The sequence below is a fragment of the Fusarium graminearum genome, chromosome 1, assembly GCF_000240135.3.
Source record: "Fusarium graminearum PH-1 chromosome 1, whole genome shotgun sequence".
NCBI lineage: Eukaryota > Fungi > Ascomycota > Sordariomycetes > Hypocreales > Nectriaceae > Fusarium > Fusarium graminearum.
Genome location: NC_026474.1, coordinates 9,425,940 through 9,439,788, shown reverse-complemented (window position 1 = coordinate 9,439,788; position 13,849 = coordinate 9,425,940). Strand labels below are relative to the sequence as shown.

The window sequence follows — 13,849 nt, the reverse complement described above, 5'->3', positions numbered from 1 at the left end:
GGCGATGTCCCGTGTGTGTGTACCTCTCTAAAAGTTGAGACAAGACCAAAGAGGACCCTGAGCCTAACCAGATCAATGGGTCTGTTTGAGCACGCGCTGGATCTGTGGCTTGTAACTGGGCTTGGGAGGGATACTTTTTTTTTACTCAGCCAGATGAATTGCATTAACAAGCAAGCCTCCATAACAACAGCTATCATGAGAGAGGATAAACAGACGTAAGGAGGGGCACCCTGTTTACCTTCACAGGGTTGGCGTCACTGATGATACCCCCCATCTATTCTGATTCTGTTCCCCCCCACCGGAAGATCCACTCGGCGTGTCGCCGGCCAGATTTGACCTCGTTCGGCGGCGACGGCGGCGGTTGAGGGACATGGCTATACTGAAATCTGAGTTTGAGTGAGAATTCGATTCGACAAGTGAAGCTGTCGATCTACCCTTTTTGAGGTGGCTGGTTCATATACATTCCTACCTACTAGAATTAGCATTGAATTTATTGTACTTGCCAAGAAGGAAGGGTTGTCTTGCTCGTATACTTTGAAACCCAAAGGCATCGCGGCATGATGAGACCATAGCAGACAACAACATCAACAACATCAACAACATCACGCACCCCCAAACAACAAATTGGGTAAGATATCACTTAATTTTCAGCCCAAGTTTCTCTCCTTAGGCATGTAGACATCCATAGCATACAAGATATCACCATGTCAACACGTATAGCAGCGGGATATCACCCGGACGAATTATTCTACAAGACTGGGAAAACTGGAGACCACTAACATTTCATGACACTACCGTACCTGTCTGTCCCCGTACCCCTCCACCCTTGTTTTGAGCTGTAGTTGGAGCGTGGTAGTGGTTGGTGGCAGGTAGCAGGTAGACGTCAGATGTGCTCCGATTTATCTCCCCGTCATTCTACCTTCACCCAAGTACCTTCCACTCCCTCCTCCTTCCTCTTTTCTTCTCTCTTCCTTCTCCTCCTTCTCTTCTTCTTCCTTTCTTCTTCTTCATATATCCAAATACTCATAAATCAGTCAAAATGGGTTACGGCGAACTTGATCAGAAGGCTATCAACACCATCCGTGTCCTCGCGGTAAGCTTGACTTCCCCCTCTCTTCTTCCCTGCTGCTCTGTCGTCCGCCCCTCGAGCTCACTGAATTGGTTTTTACCCCGCCACGGCTGCCCCGCCATTTCTTACCATGAGGAATGCGCGACAAGCAACATTGTGGTGAAAGTATCAATCGCAGAGACTATCATAGTTGGGTTTCTGGTAGCTTGGTGTTTATTCGACATGTTCGCTTTGAGTCCGACAGCTCCGCAGGGCCTGGAGAATGAGCTACGAGAAAGAACCATGAAAACTAACGAGCTCAACAGGCCGATGCGACCGCTCACAGCAACTCGGGACACCCTGGTGCTCCCATGTGAGTTCGCCCAATCTGCGTCCACACGATGAGAATACACACTGACATTTCTGTTCCAGGGGAATGGCCCCAGTTGCTCACGTTCTGTTCAACAAGTTCATGAACTTCAACCCCAAGAACCCCGACTGGTTGAACCGTGACCGTTTCGTTCTCTCGTAAGTTAATTGAAACCGTTTCATCCACTCATCCACTGACCATTTTGACCTTTAGCAACGGACACGGCTGCATGCTTCAGTATGCTATCCTCCACCTCTTCGGTTACGACCTCAGCATCGATGACCTGAAGGCTTTCCGAGTATGTGATCTAAATCTCGTTTTTCCGCCCATGTGTGCTAACAGCTCTCACAGTCCGTTGACAGCCGAACTCCCGGTCACCCCGAGGCTCACGACACTCCCGGAGTTGAGGTCACCACTGGTCCTCTTGGCCAGGGTATTTCCAACGCTGTTGGTCTGGCCATGGCTCAGGCTCACACTGCCGCCACCTTCAACAAGGACGGTTTTGAGCTTGTCAACAACTACACCTACTCCTTCCTCGGCGATGGTTGCTTGATGGAGGGTGTCTCCAGCGAGGCTTGCTCTCTGGCTGGCCACCTCCAGCTTGGCAACCTCATTGCCATCTGGGACGACAACCAGATCACCATTGACGGTGACACCGCTGTTGCCTTCACCGAGGACGTCCCCAAGCGATATGAGGCTTACGGCTGGCACGTCATCAAGGTCGATGACGGTGACCACGACCTTGCTGCCATCGAGGCTGCCATCAAGGAGGCCAAGTCCGTTACCGACAAGCCTACTCTTATCCAGCTCAAGACCACCATTGGTTTCGGCTCCCTCAACCAGGGCACCCACGGTGTCCACGGTTCTCCTCTCAAGGCTGATGACATCAAGCAGCTGAAGGAGAAGTGGGGTTTCAACCCCGACGAGAGCTTCGCCGTTCCCCAGGAGGTCTACGACTTCTACGGCAAGCGATCTTCTGAGGGCGCCGCCCGTGAGCAGGAGTGGAACCAGCTCCTCGCCAAGTACAAGGAGCAGTACCCCAAGGAGCACGCCGACCTTGTCCGCCGATTGACCGGCGAGCTTCCCGAGGGTTGGGAGAAGAGCCTCCCCGTCTACACCCCCTCCGACCCCGCCATTGCCTCGCGAAAGCTGTCCGAGACCGTCCTCGCCAAGATCGAGGGTGTCATCCCCGAGCTCTTCGGTGGTTCCGCCGATTTGACCGGCTCCAACCTGACCCGCTGGAAGGAGGCTGTCGACTTCCAGCCCAAGTCCACTGGTCTCGGTGACTACTCTGGCCGATACGTCCGATACGGTGTCCGTGAGCACGGTATGGGCGCTATCCTCAACGGTCTGGCTGCTTACGGTACCATTCTCCCCTACTCTGGTACCTTCCTGAACTTCGTTTCTTACGCTGCCGGATCCGTCCGCTTGTCTGCTCTTTCTCGCGTCCGCACCATCTGGGTCGCCACTCACGACTCAATTGGTCTCGGAGAGGATGGTCCTACTCACCAGCCTATTGAGACTCTTGCTCACTTCCGCGCTCTCCCCAACACCATGGTCTGGCGACCTGCTGACGGTAACGAGACCAGTGGTGCTTACTACGTCTGCTTGACTTCCAAGCACACCCCTAGCATCATTGCTCTGTCTCGTCAGAACCTTCCCCAGCTCGAGGGCTCTACCATCGAGAAGGCCGCCAAGGGTGGTTACGTCCTGCACGAGGTTGAGGGTGCTGACATCACCCTGGTTTCTACCGGTTCTGAGGTTTCCATTGCCGTCGACGCCGCCAAGTACCTCGAGGAGAAGAAGAACATCAAGGCTCGCATTGTCTCCATGCCCTGCTTCGAGGCCTTCGACCTCCAGGACAAGGAGTACCGCCTGTCTGTCCTTCCCGACGGTGTCCCCTCTCTGTCCATTGAGGTCATGAGCACCATGGGCTGGGAGCGCTACACTCACGAGCAGTTCGGTATCAACCGATTCGGTGCTTCTGGTGCCTACAAGGATGTCTACAAGGCAAGTTCCCCCGCGCTTCATCTGGGTCGAGTCGAACATGTTGCTAACCCCTACTATAGAAGTTCGAGTTCACCCCCGAGGGTATCGCCAAGCGTGCCGTTGCCACCATCGACTTCTGGAAGGATGTTCCCAACGTCCGATCTCCCATCAACCGCGCCTTCCAGCAGATCATCTAGATCTATTAATATAACGAGTAAAAAGAAACGAAAGAAAAGAGTAAAAATACCGGTACAAAATAAGACCGGACAGAATGATTATGATGATGGACTTTGGAGCAAGGCCTTGTGGATTTCGAGCAACTTAGACGTACTACGAGATGAAATTAAATCTTCTAGAACAAAGAACTGGTATGCTGTGCCGTGCTATGCCGTGCCTTGCTGTGGTAACTGTCTGCCACACGATTCTATGATCTATATAGCCGTGGTAGGGTTGAATAACTTGAATTTGTATGTGCGCCTCCGACGTGTCATGGTTGAAGACACATGAGTTCCTCATGAACCCAGATGCTGGTCGTTTTTTTCTTCTCATGTCGCATCCCATCTTGCAACTTGTCGCATTATAGATGGTGCACGATCCTAAATGACGAATACACCAAAGCTTTTATCCTAGTTTCCTCATCCACTTCATGTCGTTTTTGCGTATTCCCCTTTGTGGTATCGCTTCGTATTACATCGCTTCGTAAACGTAGTTCGTCATGTCATGAAAACGACAAGCATTGCTCGGATGTCAAATATCCCCTTTCTGTCTGATCACTCTGGTCCATTCTCGTTTGCGCGCTCCTGGCTGCTTTCAGCTGCCCATTCCTTTTGAATCTCTCTTCCTACGCGCTCCAGTCTAGCGGATGCGCGGCGGGCCTCTCTTGATTCATCTGCGGAACCGGCCACAACGACGCCCACAAGCGGCGGGGCCGCATCCTCAGAGCGCGGGTCGCTGTAGGGCGCCGGTGCTGGTTCAGACCGAGGTGCCCTTTGGTCAACACCATGACTTGAGCCAGGCGCCGAACCGGGACGGCTTGAGGTCGCCGGCGCAGCGTTGTTGGTGGTTGTGTCGACTGCGTCGCGAGGGTCAAGATATGAATACAGCACGACAGGCCCGCGGTCTGGGTACTCGACCATCAAGCGCTGAGGGCGGCCAAGGCCAAGCCTTTGAGCGGCGGTCTGTGAGGATAGTGCGCTGGAAGTTAGGGCTGTGAGAGATTCGAGATGCGATTGCGACGAGGCCGAGGTGATGAGCGGGGTGAGAGTGCCGTCGGAGAGGTGGAGGGAGAGAGTGGGGTGTTGCGAGGGGAGGCTGGCCATGATGAAGATGGCTAAAGCCCCGGAATGGCTATTATGTCTGTAGAGATTGGAGGGTTATGCCGGAGCCGAAGAGATTCCGACGCAGTTGAAAAGAACAAAATATTATGGAGGAGGTAAGGTGAGTGGAGGAGGGGGTCTGATAATTAGGTCATGGATCGGAGGATATGGATGAATGGATGGATGATCTGGTGTTGGAGAGGCAGACAGGCGCAGAGACAGAGACAACCGCCCAGAATGGACAGACAGACAGGGTAGCTTTTTGGCGCCCTCGCTTGGGGCTTGGCTGGTTAGGTTGAACCCCGCTGAAAACATGGCTCTGTCACTGCATCATTGCGCTGTTGCTGTCTTTATGTTGCAGTGGGTTCCACCATATGATAAACCCAGAGTTGCTACCTAGGTATGAAGAGGGGATAGCTTGTTGGATCATGATAAGAATTCACATCGTATCTGTTCAGTCAGTCCCTCAATGGTTATCTTGAAATCCTAGCAATCTCAGAGCTCTGCGGTGCTTCGTCGGCAACTTACAATGTTGAGAGCGTTATCGGGCCAAGAGCAAGCTATTAATAAAAGGAAAACATTAAATGGATACTGTATCAGCAATTTAAAGAGTGCTTAGGAACTTGCCGTTCCCCCGCCTTTAACCTTCTCCACTGACAGCGATAGTGAAGTCAATCAAACGGCCGAGGTCATGAAGCTCGAGCAATTGAGCCGCCGTTTTCCACCAGCTGTTGCAGTACCTAGACCAGATCCAGATAGGTGGAAGCTACTAACTTAGGTTAGTAGTCTAAGTCGGAGAGCTATCAAGTTTTGCGGGGAGAAGATAGCATGGAAGATTGCCAATTGCGATTGCGGCTTTGTTCTTTCGTTCTATTAATTTTAACAACAAAGTTGCGGTCTATTTTGGGGAACCCCATTACCTTCCATTTTCTCCTCCTCTCTTCTCCCCAGATCGAGACCCAATTACCGCAGGAGGAACTGGTGTCAGAGAAAGTCGAGTCGTAATTGGTGCAGTAGGACGGCTGGATAAATCGTGGGGTACAGGATTGATTACCAGGATATTTGACGACGGTTTGCTTGGCTGCAACACCTAGCATGGATTTTCGGATGGCCTTTGAAGAGAGGGGGTCCCCATTGTGGGTTGTTTGTTGAGGAAGGGCAACATATGCCTCACTTACGTGATTAAAATACCATTTTCCGTGATTAAACTTGTTATCGAAAAAAAAAACATGTCGATAAGGTGTGTGTGGACATTGTGGTGGGTTTTGGTGTTGCTGGTACTTGACGAGCCTCGGATCTTAAACGACTTACATGCATCGAAGCGGTCAACGAGATGGCAGTCAACAGGGTTCAGCTAGCCATTGAGAAGATATATCGTCAGGGTTTAAGTGACGCAAGTTTACCCATCAATGAGACCAGGTCGGTTTATAAATGCCGAGTGTCTTATTTCAGTGCACTACTTGATACTGCACGTCTGGCTTTATAACCGAATCAACCCATCTGAACCCACGACAGGTATTCTCCAGGGGCTTGTAATAGATCCAGTAATCCATACCATTGTTGACATATTGCAATTGTAGCTCGAGGAGAATCTCAGGAGTGTATTTCTGTTGATAGACGTTGATTCAATGAAGCTATATCCTCGGGTTTGTAGTCACTTGGTGATCCTTAAGAATAATCAGTTTCTGGACATATCAATATAGCAATGGGGTTATCAGTAATCAAAGAGCCGTTTCTTTCTCTCGAGTCCCGGGGCTCTTTCCAGACCCAGTATAGCATATCGAGTATACAAAGCTGTCTTTTGATACAGAGACTGGGCTTGGCCACCACTGAAATCTGGTTTCATTCGAGATGTTGGGACAAGTTTTGATGTGGCACAAGTAGCTTCCTATCCCCTTTCTTATTATTAGTAGAAAAGCAAGTGAGTGATAGATAATAACGTGAAGAGAGCTATGTCTATTAATCACGATACTGTGCTCACGTTTTGAAACGTCCTGACGAGGCTATATATTAATAGAGTTAAAGGGCTGTGAGATATCAAATCTATTATGATGTAAATAGAATTCTCAACACTGTTAGCGAATGCATGTACATGTTAGAAACTTTTTGTTTCCATTTAATTAGGCCCGAATTTGTAGTGATCTTCAAATACGGATATTTATCTAGATGGGCAAGTACATATGTATTTCGACATTAGACTTTAGAAATTGACCCTCAAATGTAACTCAAGTATAGGGTATCTCGATGACTCCCAATATGCTCTTATTCTGAGATACATTACAGTACCTAGGTGGTATGTAGAAGCATGAGCGTATATATTTTGACATCATTAAGCAATATAGACCTGCTGTACACTTCCAGATATTAATGTAGTTCAAAGAAAATGAAGATTGCAATGCAAGACCATCTCTATCAGAGGTTCTCCTTGTGTTTCCGCCCACACACTACTCCGAGGTGAGTATCATGTTCGGGTTTAAGCTATCACCTGCTTCACATGTCATCTCAATTATAAACAACAAACAAGTAGTTGCCCAAGGTCAGGCTGTTTGTGGCACCGGAACTGTATTACTGAATGCAAGAGGTTACATTCATTTGAGAGGCGGGAACAGTAGTCCCATCTGGTAGAAGTTGAAAACATAATACAGACTCGAAGCTTTAATACCAAGTGTACTTAGTATTTCTTGAATAGTTATTTCAATCACGTTATTAAAGTGCTCGTTTTGATTCGTGTGATGACAATTCTTTATAGTTGCTACGCATATACTCTCATGACATATGCATGTAGGTAGTAGGTAGCCAAGCTAGGGGTGTTCGCCTCATCTTTAGAGCTAGCGTGGGGCAATGATCTCAAGCTACTGTAGGCACAGTATGGCGGATTGAAGGTATTTATGTCTCATGAGGCGATGTGGCCAGTAAATACTCACCTAGTCTAGGTAGTATGTAGTCTGCAAGACTGGATTGGTAGTCGAGGTTAAATAAGGCAGCTAACCGTAATACGTTGAACTGAGTTATCAGAGGCTAAAAGGCAAGTCTGCATGTTTATTGTCATCATACGTTATTCGTGTTTGTTGTGGTGCATCAGTAGGTTCGTGTTGTGAGTCGCGCAATGCGTTGAGCCTCGTCCAGTCGCGTTAATAAAGCGGGACAAAGGCAGTCTAGCAGTCAGTGTGTTGTGATGGCAGTTAGCTGTAGGTGAGTTGAGGTGTGTGTAGGTGTATGTGCAGGTGGTGGTGTGTTGCGCAGCGCAACCCAGGCAAGTGTCGAGATGGAGGTCGGAATGGGCAGAAGCTGCATTCAGACAACCCCAAGCAAGCCTGGCAAGGTTTGATGCCTGGGCTGGGGTGATTGATGTGAATCAAGCTCATCTCATCAGCGTTGGATAGACGATGCGCTGTTAGCAGCATCAGTTCTCAATGTTTCTCTTATCGTTATTCGTCTGCAAGCTGTTGGTGGGGTTGATGGGAACGGGTCCTGGTCTGACAAGTCACCACGCACCACATATATGCCTGTGTGGTACTTTGGCTTTCCCATGTCCTCACAAGCTCAGTACAAAACATCCTATAGCGTCCAATGCACATGGGGCTGGGCCTCATCGGCCGGGTACCCAGCAGTTTTCTGGCGATCCGATTTACAGCCCAGCCGTACCAGAGCAGGCAACTAAATTTATGGGGAGCGAGCAAAGCTTACCTTAGTACTAAGCATAGCAAATCTTCTCCATCTTGAAGAGAACAGGTCCCAACACCATCACCACCAAGCCAGCTTTAGGTTATCCATACCTCTTACTTACTTATCCATCTTGTAGATTCCACTTCCACTTCCCCTTCCCCTTCCCACTTCTCCTCTTTCTCTCCCTCCTCCTCTTCATCCTTCCTTCACCTACACAATCCGCCTCTCTCCTCGCTCACCTCGTCTATCTCGCCTCGCCTCGTCTTCCTCTTCAACCAGTCCAGTGCTGCAGTTTTTTTTTCCAGCTGCATCCATTCGCGGGCTGAGAGCTGACAACGAACCTCCTCCCCTTCTTCTTCCCACTCTTGCTTCGATCGAATTTCTCGTCTAGCGGCTGTTTGTTGGTTGCACTTTTGGCTTTGCGATATATTTCCATTGATTATCTGTCTTTTGGTTGATTATCATCTTCTACCGCCGGCCGGTCCTGGTTCCCATCGGCTCTCCAACTGTCAACACATCGTTTCGTCATCTCATCGATTCCATCATTTTTCTTGTCCGGCCTCCGCTGCCGTATGACCCGCAAGCCCCGTCGCATCTCAGCCATCGAACCTCCGAATCTCTGTCTGTCGTTTCCTACATATCTTTTACCATTACGCAACCATGGCTTCTGCTGCTCCCCGCCGTAGAAAGCTTATCGGTCAACGTCGCCGTGTTGAGGACGAGGGCGAAGACGAGGGTGGCCTGGATGGTCTCGACCACGATGACGACTCGATCACCGATGGCTCATTAACCGACGATAATGACCTTGCCGACGACAGCGACACTAGCAACATCGACGAGGCCTCCCCCACATCCCCGAATGCGAGAAGGAAGACCAATGGCGCTATTAAGCATGCCGGTCATGGTCACAAGTCGGGATCCGGCTCCGGCTCCGGGCAGAACGGCAAGCCTGTGACGGATACGGACATGATGCTACACGGGCTGTCCATTACAGACGAGTCACCTCCCGTTCAAGAGATGCACTTTGATGAGGACGTTGCTCCGTCGCCCAGCAGATCCCCCGCTGCTCCCATAGTTGTTAGCTCGGCGTCTGCCAGACCACCCGCCGCTCCCGCGAATCGACGCCGACAAGAGCACGAGGACTACAAGAAGAAGAGGGACGAGGATCCGGCTTTTGTGCCCAACCGAGGTGCCTTTTTCATGCATGATCATCGGCACGCTGGGCCTGCAGCAAATGGCTTCCGTCCCTTTGGACGAGGTAGAGGTAGAGGCGGCCGTGGTGGTATCGGGGGGCCGTTTGCTCCCATCAAGTAAGTCGTCATTCGTCACTTTCTCTACTTCCATGTGCTGACCTTTTCAGCCAATTGCATCAACCGGGAGATCCTACGACTAATTCTCCATGGACACACGATATGCACGATACCGTTGTAGAGCCACCCCTGCCAGTACGCCCCCGTCATATGGTAGAGGAAGAGGGCCCGGCCAACGGAAATGGGTTTATTCCAACTTGCGATCCGAATCCGACACCCATCAATCGGACGCTTTCCACCGAGAAACACATTGGTAACGCCCAGGTCCGAGTATCGCTTCCGGACATGAAGGCACCGGTTATTATCCCACGTCTTGCTGTGAAGCAGTACACCAAGCTGCCCGACCACCGACCACCTCTGCGTCGTGACAAGCCAGTCCGCATCTCGCTCCCCAACAACAATCCTCGATATATCTACCCCGCTGCTGATAGATCCTTCATCTTCATCCCTAGGGCAATGAGGCCTAACCAGCAGCGCATGCGAGGAAAACCTCGCTCTGGATTTGGATCTATGGGTGGTTTCTCGAGACGAACAAGTGTATTTGGTGGCAGCTATTACGGCAGTGTTTACTCACCCAGCGTGGCTATGAGTAGGCGGTCTTCCATCGTGGAACGTGATTATATGTTCTCCCCCACAGGTTCTGTCATCTCACGACCACCAATTCCGGTTGAGAACGCCCGGCCCGTTGTTCGACTGCCTCCTGCCCCTCGGCCGGACATGCCTTTGAACGCAATGGCTCCCCCTATGGCTCCCCAGGGACCCGTGTATGGCCAAGTCGACCCAGCTTATGCTGCCGAGAGACCGCTCATCCTAGATGCATCGATAAACGAACTGCAGGGTCCCCAGGCACATCCTCTTCCTCAGAAGCCCGCTTATCAGGAGAACCGGCCCACGTCGGCGCTGCCCATGCATCAACCCCGACCGCAAAAGAACATATCGGTTGCTGATATTGAGTCACCAACCTTGACACAAGGTCCTCAGGCTTATCAGCAAGCTTTCCACCAGCAAGTGCCCATTCAAATGGCTAATGGCCTATCTCAAGAGTCACATAACCGTCAGCCTTCCTACCCGTCTCACCACTCCACTGGCACACCACTCTCTCAAATTCCGGAAAGAGCCATTCATGCTGCACCTTTCCAACCCAATACATATGGTCAGCAATCATACTATAATCAACAGCCTTACCAAGCACAGTCTCAACAAGGTTATTACTACCCGCCCAACTACAACAGCCCTAGCATGGGGCCATCAAACGCGGCGCCTCCTTTCGTGCATGGCCAGCCAGGACCTCCTGGCAGTTTCACACCTCAGAACCAGCCCGAGCAGCCTGTCATGCCTAACAACGGACCGCCCCCCGGAGCAGGGGCCAGTCTGGTAGCACAAGAGGTGAATGGAATGGTTTACTACTACGATGCGTCCCAGTTACCGCCGGTTAACAACTATTCTACATACTCTGCACCTCAAAGCTACCAGCCTAGTGTGATGGGCATGGGCGGTATGGTCACTCCTAGCCCCGATGGCTTCTATTATCCCCAACAAGCGTCTGGCATGGTCTACTATCCACAGTAGAACTGGGACATGTCTGATTACCAAACATTCACTTACCCCGATGATTTCTACTCGTATTCGATTTAATAGCTACAATCACGACTTCAACCTACAAAAAACACAAAAGCGCCTGCTACTTTTAACACAAAAGCCCCACGTGGGCAAACACGAGGGAAGAGGAGGATGGAAAATCACCGTTTCATGTGAAGCCATTCTTTGGTTAGGCTACTCATGCCTTTCAGGAACGGGTTTAATATGCACTTGAATTGGTCAGGTGGACGCATTCTTATCTTTCATAACTACGGACTCGACATCATTACTTGGAACGGATTGACAGGTGGGAGTTGAGCGGCAAGGAGTACCCTGACTGGTGTTTTGATCATTGGTGGGAGACGGTGTTTTCCTTGGTTACGACTATCAGAGAGGAGTTGACAAGAAGAAGCCAGTGTTGAGAGGGCGTTGCATTGCTATGGGTTATTACTTCTGCCTTAGCAATTCATTCATCTTTTCTACCTTGTAAATTTCTGTGTTGTTGTGCTTTCATGGCAATGGCGCTTGGTGTCTGGAGCATATAGTATACCTGTTTCCATGTCCGGGTAGTCCTGATGAAACGATATAATTTTCCAACGGCGAAAAACTATGCTTCTACGTCTTAAAACATTTGTAGGTGTTTCGAACACGGCAATAGTTAGCTGGAAATTCGAAGTGATTTGGCTCACATCGAACACCGTCAATTCATAGCTCGGACAAGAGCAAAATCCGACGGTTTCATCTGGTATCCCAGCCACAGCCAAGGTTACTTCATCGTATCCTGTATTATTGTATAAGGTTAAGAAGCGAGTCGATGTTGAGGCATGGTTTGCGGGGATGAAGTGGAAATAAGTTTGACAAAGCGCAGAGACAGAGATGGAGTAATGAAGTCACGAGTTAACAATACGTGCATAGCTAGTGCAGCATCCTGTTGCGTTGCATCAAGCTTGGTAGCTATTAGCAGTATCCTGGCAAGCTTGGGCAAGCTATTCGAACGGAAATGCTACCCGGTCCTGAGTACAATCTGGACGATTCATCTACGAGTCTCACCTGGAATTAGAGTGTAACAGTATGCTCGGCCTATCAGCCGACGGCATTCAACGCAAACAGCCTACCTGCTGCTGCATAGTTGGGTAAGCTTGAGCTCACTTGGCTTGGCTCCGAGGTCCACGTAAGACGGTTGTCTGGGAGAGGTGGGGGAGACAAGAGAAAAGGAAACGTTGGAGCTTTCTACATCTTGGACTTTCAACGGAAACCGACTTGAGAGTCAAAAAGATAAAAAGTCTTGACCGAAGTTTGTGATACAAAGTCTTAGATGGAGTGCATGCTTGCTGAAGGTGGATCGCATACATACAAGTGTACAAATAATGACAGGGATATTGCTGTATTCTCAGATGATTTCGTTCATGTTATCAGTATTTTTGGTAGTAGCTGGGTTTCATTTGTTGGCCGTTTCATATACAGGAATATCAGACATCAAGTTAGCCACTTCGTCTCCAGGCATCGGCAAGAGCGACGGACATATTAGGCGACGGGGAGCACGCGTACTGTTACTCTGAGACCAGCCAGACACAACGATGCACCCTCTCTGCCTAGGAAAGCAATTGAACCGGGGCTATGTGCCACTGCTCTGATAACATGCTTGGTCTCGAACCTGTCAAGACTGACAAATGACCAGGTTTATTTGGCCACTGATCTACAGTCGAAGTGAGCCTTGTCGAGTGTTGGAGTGTAGTATGGACTGACCCGGGCTCGCGGTTCTTTTATGGTTCTCGCATTTTGATACTGAAACAAAACAAGAATAGGTTAGTACATAAGCCAAGAGAAGACCGATTGACGTCCCTTAGGTTAAGCTGTATGCAGCCAGACCCAAACAGAGTTGGCTTGAAAGCGGGGAAGATGGCTTTCTTAACTCTCTAAAATCCAGGACTTTGGGGCCATGGTGACCGTGACTGTGACCATGACCCTGAGTCTGTGACCTTTTGAACATCCAATAGTTCCATGGAGGGCGGCGTCGGTGAGGCGAAGGCGGGCATCGCGTTGCGTGTGGTGTTTTGTCGTCATGTGGTACCTGACTGCAGATAGTGTCTGGGGTCTCGACAGGGCATCGAAGAGGCTCTTGTCCTATCGTAGGCTAAGTCGAGTTGATGAAGTTCTCCGCTTCTTCGCTTTCAAGCCACTAAACTCCACAGTTGCATTTGGTTCCACTCTCCACTATTTTCAATCCGGGGGAGTTTGAAAGGCCAAGCCAAGTGACTAAATTAGACCTGACCTGACGGAATATTCGTTACAGATGGTGAATGATGACCAAACCGTTTTTTTTATTTTATGTAGGCTCACATGTAAAAAGAAATGCCGTGAAGCTTACCGTTGTCGGGTTGAAAAGGCTCGTATCATTGATCAGTCTCGGCGAAACCCTATGAGGAGTCAAAGTTTAGTAGTTGAACGACGTTGTTGTTCGATACATTAGTCGTGCTGTTTTTCCTTTTGCCCAATAGAGAACCTTATGTTCTGGATCAAATCAGCCAGCTCCACCATGCTCACAGGTCACAGGATAACCAGGCCCGTACTT

The 13,849-nt window shown here is 49.9% G+C and overlaps 4 protein-coding genes across 4 annotated transcripts; 2 read left to right on the top strand and 2 right to left on the bottom strand.

The window, feature by feature from the left end:
- The first annotated feature begins 1,012 nt into the window (after positions 1 to 1,012).
- FGSG_09998 (transketolase 1) lies at positions 1,013 to 4,848 on the top strand. Its single transcript, XM_011320617.1, has 6 exons — positions 1,013 to 1,093; positions 1,375 to 1,421; positions 1,481 to 1,576; positions 1,632 to 1,716; positions 1,770 to 3,428; positions 3,488 to 4,848. The coding sequence occupies exons 1-6, from the start codon at positions 1,040 to 1,042 to the stop codon at positions 3,602 to 3,604; spliced, it is 2,058 nt and encodes a 685-aa protein (XP_011318919.1). The 5' UTR covers positions 1,013 to 1,039; the 3' UTR covers positions 3,605 to 4,848.
- On the bottom strand, positions 4,178 to 4,726 carry FGSG_09997 (uncharacterized protein; the record flags this gene model as incomplete). Its single annotated transcript, XM_011320616.1, has 1 exon — positions 4,178 to 4,726. One exon carries the CDS (start codon positions 4,724 to 4,726, stop codon positions 4,178 to 4,180), a length of 549 nt encoding a protein of 182 aa, XP_011318918.1.
- A 515-nt stretch (positions 4,849 to 5,363) lies between the features above and the next one.
- Positions 5,364 to 5,954, bottom strand: FGSG_13686 (uncharacterized protein; the record flags this gene model as incomplete). The annotated part of the gene is given in 3 exon segments (XM_011320615.1): positions 5,364 to 5,489; positions 5,644 to 5,896; positions 5,902 to 5,954. Coding segments are annotated over 3 exon segments (432 nt in total).
- A 3,095-nt stretch (positions 5,955 to 9,049) lies between these two features.
- Positions 9,050 to 11,268, top strand: FGSG_09996 (uncharacterized protein; the record flags this gene model as incomplete). Its single annotated transcript, XM_011320614.1, has 2 exons — positions 9,050 to 9,699; positions 9,750 to 11,268. 2 exons carry the CDS (start codon positions 9,050 to 9,052, stop codon positions 11,266 to 11,268), a joined length of 2,169 nt encoding a protein of 722 aa, XP_011318916.1.
- Between the last annotated feature and the right edge of the window lie 2,581 nt (positions 11,269 to 13,849).